The 6,867-nt window shown below is 39.7% G+C and overlaps 1 protein-coding gene across 1 annotated transcript; it reads right to left on the bottom strand.

Moving 5' to 3' along the window:
• Window positions 1–2,136: 2,136 nt before the first annotated feature.
• Window positions 2,137–6,661, bottom strand: LOC144003203 (LIM domain only protein 3-like). The gene is made up of 2 exons (XM_077499193.1): window positions 6,531–6,661; window positions 2,137–2,354 (listed from the first exon to the last, which is right to left on the bottom strand). Exons 1-2 carry the CDS (start codon window positions 6,553–6,555, stop codon window positions 2,137–2,139), a joined length of 243 nt encoding a protein of 80 aa, XP_077355319.1. The 5' UTR covers window positions 6,556–6,661.
• Window positions 6,662–6,867: the final 206 nt, after the last annotated feature.

Genomic DNA, 6,867 nt, shown 5'->3' with positions numbered 1-6,867 from the left:
TGCGCCAGTCGCCAGCCGCGTCGTGTTTTGGGGAGACGTCGCGGCATGTCGTGACGGTGAACGTGGAATCAATTCAGTCACCTTGAAGATGAAAGAATAACATGTTGGAATTGGCCGCATACCTCGGGAAAATGCGCACGATTGGGAAAGGCCAGAAATTTTAAGTCGGTAGCTGAAAACGTGAAATGACAGAACTATGTACCGTATTTTCTGCACTATAAGGCGCACTGCATTATACGGCGCACCTTCAATGAATGACATATTTCGAAACTTTTTCCATATATAAGGCGCTACAGTAGAGGCTGGGTTTACGTTATGCATCCATTAGATGATGCTGCGCTAAAGGGAATGTGAACAAAACAGTCAGATAGGTCAGTCAAACTTTATTAATAGATTACAAACCAGCTTTCTGACAACTCCGTTCACTCCCAAAATGAATAAACAGCTGTTTTATTATTTTCTCTGAGGTAAAGTATTAGTATTAGCTAGCGATCCAAGATGGCGGGATCTTCTGCGCATGCGCGTCAACGATCGTGCAGGGTCACCGATAGCGTCTTGACAGCGAGACCTGTTGCGGCTCAATATTGATCCATATATAAGGCGCATGGTCAGCTTTTGAAAAAATTGAAGGCTTTTAGGTGCGCCTTATAGTGCGGAAAATACGGTAGTTGTGAATTGCGGAGAAGTTACCTACCGTATTTTTCGGATTATAAATCTAATTTTTTTTCATAGTTTGCGAGGGTGCGACTTATACTCTGGTGAGACTTATGTGTGAAATTATTAACACATTTCTATATCATTTCACATGTTATTTTCACACTAAACCCCAAGAGGGCGCTCTAGGCCTGTGTTGATAATTTCAACATTGCCAGTAGAAGAGGAAGCGGCGCGTCGTTTACCTCCCGAGTTGGGGGAGTTGTTTAAAAGTGACACCGAGGATGAAGATTTCATTGGATTTAGTGATTTGAAGTGAAACTGATAGTTTGGTAAAATTGTTAGCATGTTCTTTATGATAGTTATATGAATAACCTGTAGTGATGGGAACATAATTCCCTCACGAAGGGAGAGTTCCGGGTGGGAAGGTTTTGTTATGTGGAAAAGGGGAGTTAGCCTGTTAGCTTCTAGCTCAGTGGGGAGTTGCTGTTAAAACCTCAGAAGCTGATGTCAATAAAACCTCCGTGCTTCAACACTCCGACTCCGACTCCCGTCACTGACTCCAAGCTCATGATATGAAACACGGCACAACAACAACTATTTAAGTTAGCTCACAAAACTAGCTGGCTAGCTAACTTAACCGCGGGGGGGATGTTTTCACAGTTTTGAAACCGCAAAATTTGGTTGGTGTTGGTAACATCACTCTTATCTGTTGTGAAGACATTCTTTCTCACTTTTCAGGGACTTTTATGCTAAAGTATTCAACTTAAACGTTAACTACGAATTGAACCGTGTTTACTAAACGTCAAGTATCATGTTAGCCGCAACATGGAATAATTTCTTAGTGTTAGTTGACCATTTAAGACAAAAGATTGGACCGATGTTTTTCTTTTGTGCAATTGGATTCCAGTATTAAAGAGGAAGGAATTAGCCAGTGGCTAATGTAGCAGCCATGCTAATTTCTTTGGGGTTTGCTTGTCGTTTACAAGCTTCTTGTTGCTTTGAGCTATGCCAACAACATAACACAATATCTCACTGTGTGACTAAGACTTACTTAAAATCATACAGGCTACAGTATCAAAATTATAGTTAGCTGCTAGAGCTAAAATTGTTTTCTACTTAGACGGACCAAACCATGACAACTGGGTTGGGTAAAAAATGTAACTAAAAATTCACCTCAACAAGGGAAGACATGATGAGACAAATTTTAGACCGACTACAACCACATTATTGAAGTAATAAACTGAAAATGAGCAACTCACACATTCCATTCCCGTTTAAACGCAACGTGTTTGAGAGCACAAGACGGTGTTGAACAAAAAAAAAAAGTACAAGTATTTGTTTGAGAAAAACATTGGCCAAACACGAAGAAGGCAGCGTTAAAAATGTGTTTCTCGTCTTTCGGCATACGAACTAACCTCTCAAATTGAAGCAAGATTGATTTGAGTGGAAAACGGCGGATTGTTTTGTTGAACGCGTCCCTTACCGTAGGTAGTCTCTCCGGCAGAGGATGAGGTTGGCTTTGGTGTAGAGCGTGGAGCCCACCTCGCCCAGCCTGCAGTCGCAGCAGGCGCACTTGAGGCAGTCTTCGTGCCAGTACTTATCGAGGGCCTTCAGCAGGTAGCGGTCCTTGATCTTCCGGTTGCAGCCGGCACAGCCCTTTGGCTTCGTGTCCGGCTGGACGGAAAGCATTTGTATACCTGCGACAAGGTGAGACGCAAAAGCAAAAGTTACATGCAAACTCAAATCAAGGACGTGTGCGTATATTTTCTTGGGAAGGGATATTATATTATATTATATTTTATTACATTATATTATATAATATTATATAATAATATAATATAATATAAAATAATATAATAAGATATATTATATTATATAATAATATAATTATTATATCATATTTTATATTATATTATATTATATTGTATTATATTATATTATATTATCACTCTTATGTGAAAAACACTTCATTTTTTGTAACGTTTTTGGGAATAAGCTGAACGCAGACATCCCAAAAACGTAAAAAAATAAATAAATAAAAAAACAAACCTAAAAATGCACATGAGATTTTTTTACGTAGCAGCGACGATATATAATATAATATAATATAATATAATATAATATAATATAATATAATATAATATAATATAATATAATATAATATTAGGATGTGTGAAATGCGTAGTACCTGGCGATTCGATCTGTATCACAATTCGATTCGGTACCGATTAATACTATGTCACAAAGTCGATTATTGAGTTGTTTTTTGTTTTTTTGTTTTTTTTACTCAAATTTAATATTCCATTAATGTAACGTTTTTCCATGCTTAAAGTGCCCTAAGTAAAACATTATGTTGAATATTTCAATCAAAAAATGATGTTTAAATATCGATTCGGCTGCATATTGAATCGATACGAGAATTGCGCAATATCGCGATATATTGCCGAACCTATTTAATATAATATAATATAATATAATATAATATAATATAATATAATATGATATAATTTAATATAATGTCACATTTCTGGTGCCAACTTGTGCCTATAAATTTGCTAAACAAGAAACAACCACGCCCAAGAGAACCAGCCAATCAGAGCTGTCTGTTTCCCGCTGGTTGTTTTTCTCAGGCGCTGTGGTTTTTGTTGGAAACATATCAACATTTATCATGCCCTACTTCCCACTAGTGTTATCATGTTTCAACAAATGACAAAAAGTGTTTTGATTTCTTTAACCGCATACTTTAAGTTCCCAAATGTGTTTTTCCTCCCAGATGATGGACAAAAAATCGTGGAGTGACAGCAGACAGAAAAAAAAATATCAATACGACGCCATTTGGAAGCTTTTTAAGCGCAACAAGCCCTCTGCAACAACAAACATAACAATCAGACTGATATGAAAAGATGTAAAAAAATCGGAGCGCGTGTCATCTTTCTAAATGTCAAAAACATCAGCGGAATCAGAAAAGTAAAGCGAAACGCTTGAAATGGAAGCCACATTTTCTTTCTGTTGATTGTGCGGGAGGGAGATTGAGAAATATTGCTGAGGCGGCAAAAAAAAAAAAAAAAAGAAATGTTAAAAGTGATGTTTATCTGGGGGATGGCGTTCATAAATCCTGCTCTGTGTCATCACATAACCAAAAGGACATCATGAAGGAATATGAAGATTTTCCAAACTTTAGTTAACATTCGACATGTATTTTCCAGTGAAGCGGTTGCGTGTGTTTTCATAAACAAGCCCACACAGGCACAAAGAGCACTTTTTGAACACTTTTTTTTTTTTTTTAAACTGTTTTCAAATGCGCTGACCTCCTCTGTATTTAAAGGGGCGTGGCTACAGACGAGAAGCTTTGCAGCCCGTCTGCATTGTTTGGCCTGAGCTGACTGGGGAGACCCTTTGTTGGTCCACTGGGGGACTTAAAGAAAAGGTGGGGAAAAGGAGGGGGGGCGGGGGGGGGGTCACCGGGCTGGAATTAGTATTCTCCCACTGTTCCCCGAGGAGAGGCGTACCCCCCCCCCCCCCCGTTCCCCTTTGTCCAACATTCAGCACACGCATGCCACTCCTCAGTTTAGTTTGAAATGTTTGGACCGTTTCCTCGTCAATGTCTCGAAATCGTGTGTGGCAGGAAGTTCACAATTATTATTTGCATTGTTACAACTTGAGTCATTTTCATTGCTAAAGTTCATTGGAGTTGATTTTTTTTTTCAACTTGCATGTCTGAGTCAACATTTGCATTTTTAGGCTCTCCTTCCATTCAAGTTCATTTCATGACATGCACCCAATGTGTGAGTTTGAACATGTTTCACGACATGTTTCTAGTGTAACTTTGCATTTCTTGGCCCATTTGCGGTACCCTTAAAGATTAGGCCAGTTTCATGTAATCCCACTCAAACTTCTGCACTTCTATAATCCCCTTGACAACACGCAACATGCTATCCTTCCATTTGAGTTCATTTTGTGCCAAAAGTATTTGCCCAGGCCACATTCATGCTTTTCTGTTTCAACTTCCGGGTTCAGTCAATTTCCCGTTTTTCTCTGAGTTAGACTTTGTTAACTGTCTGTTTTGTGTAATTATGTCAAAATTATGCTTTTTATTTATTTTTTTTATTTTTTTGAGAGGTCCATGCTGTACTCTAGCCCAGGGGTGTCCAAACTTTTTCATTTGAGGGCCACATACAGAAAATCAAAAGGACGCAAGGGCCACATAATGTTATGAAGAGAAATTGTGTTTAGTCCTAAAAATTGTACAAATAATTTTTGTGCTTTTGCATATTTAGAAAAATGCTACAGTATATAAACCAATTTATTTGTAATATGGCAAGAGGGTTATTATAGTTTTGGAATTTTTCATTTTAGTTGTTATTTTGTTTTGAGTTTTTTCTTTTTTTTAATTTAGTTTTAATTAGTTTTCAGGGTGGTTCTGTTAGTTTTTTTTTTTTTTTTTTAGTTTTAGTTCTTTAATAAATGCTTAGTTTTTGGTTTAGTTAGTTTCAGTATTAGTTTTAGTTTTTTTTTATGTGTATTACTTGTGCACAATATTAAAAAAACACCATGGTCGCAACGTCATTATTCCGGTTTATATCAAAATAAATCTACTAAAAATCGCATTTAAAATCATCCCCAAAGGCTCATCATGCATTAAATTAATTACCAAAGACTAAAAAAAAAAAAAAGCATTTTTGATATAATTATAGTTAGTTTTGTTTTTAGTTAGTTTTGTAAACATAAAATGTCGTTTCAGTTTGTTTTCCTCTTTTAAAAAGCATCTTCGTTTTTTAATTGTAGTTTTTTCGTTAGTTTTAGTTCACTAAAATAAACTTGAATAGCACCTGTGTTTTTCGCCCCCCCTCCCTTCTTACTTTGACCATCTCCAAACATTTTTGTTTTTAATTTTATTTGAACTGAGTCAAATGCCATTTTTAGCATATGTCGCGGGCCACTGAAAAATGGACGGCGGGCCGCAAATGGCCCCCGGGCCGTAGTTTGGACACCACTACTCTAGCCTAAAGCTACAACTTCCGGTATTTTGCTTCAAGTCCCTGCTTTTGACCTGAATAACTTGTAGCACCATAGAACAAGCAACAACCAACACTGATGTCTTTCTCCAACTTGTAGACTTCAAGTCCGTTTTCTCCTCAAACTTGTGCATGTGTTGCGGGCTGCGGCGCGCGGGCTGCGAGCTCATCTCATTTGTTCCAGCGAGTTGCGGCTGTTGATTTGTTAATTGGCCGGATTTGGAGAGCGGCGCGGGCTCATGCTCGCTCCTGGTTCCTCTCGGCCGCTCCCGTTCAGCTGCACTGATCCGTCCTGCAGCCTCGTTAACACTACAAAGTCGCCGCTGCTCATTACCAAAGCCAGAAGAAGAAAAAGGGGGAGCCCACCCCGCAATCAAGGAGAAGGGAAAAGGGGAGAAACATGGCAGGAATTCGGCCACTTGCTCTTCCGATTGCCGGTGGAAGAGGAGGGTGAACAAAAGCGTCATTTTCCCCATATAGGACGGTTTGGGGGGGGGGGGGGGGGGGGGGGGGTCACAGCTGCTCGGAGCTTTAATGATATCTATTTTATTTGCTTGCTGGTTCGTATCCTTCGTATAGCGGGGCTGCGCGTCCTCCGCGGTCACATGCATCATCACTGGATGGAAAGGACGTCGGAGGAGACGATCAGGCTCCCTAAACCACCCACTATTTGCTGACATTTCACACGATCGCTTTAATTACCGTTGCCATGGCAGCGGAGTGATAACGAATTCGATATGTGAGCATGCACGGGGGAGCTTATTGGCAAAAAAAAACAGAAAAAAAACGAGTTGAATGTTGCAAAATCAGACAACAGAGCCACAGAAAAAAAAAAAAAGGAAAAAAAAGCTTTCTTACCGAAACTTTTCTCCCTTTTCTGCATTTGTTGAGCCGCTTCAGCAGCATGCAACCCGGTCCGGTCGAGCAGCTGGCTTTGTTTTATATACACTCGCGCGCGCGCGCGCGCACACACAAACGAACGAGGGTGGGGGGGGGGGGGGGGGGGGGGCAATCCAGCCGATGAGAATGGACGAAACACCGAGAAAAAAAAAAAAAAAAAAAAAGAGGTTCCGATCAGCAAAACACGGGACTGAAGCAAAGGTCGTCGAGCGTGGTGTTTGCATGCGGGTTTTTGCCACCAGAGTGTGGAGCTGTGTGTGTGTGTAGGAGAGAGAGGGAGGAGAGAGAGAGCGAG

Source organism: Festucalex cinctus, chromosome 16 (assembly GCF_051991245.1).
Source record: "Festucalex cinctus isolate MCC-2025b chromosome 16, RoL_Fcin_1.0, whole genome shotgun sequence".
Taxonomy (NCBI): Eukaryota; Metazoa; Chordata; class Actinopteri; order Syngnathiformes; family Syngnathidae; genus Festucalex; species Festucalex cinctus.
Note: the sequence above shows the minus strand (reverse complement) of the source record. Positions and strands in the feature narration are given on the sequence as shown.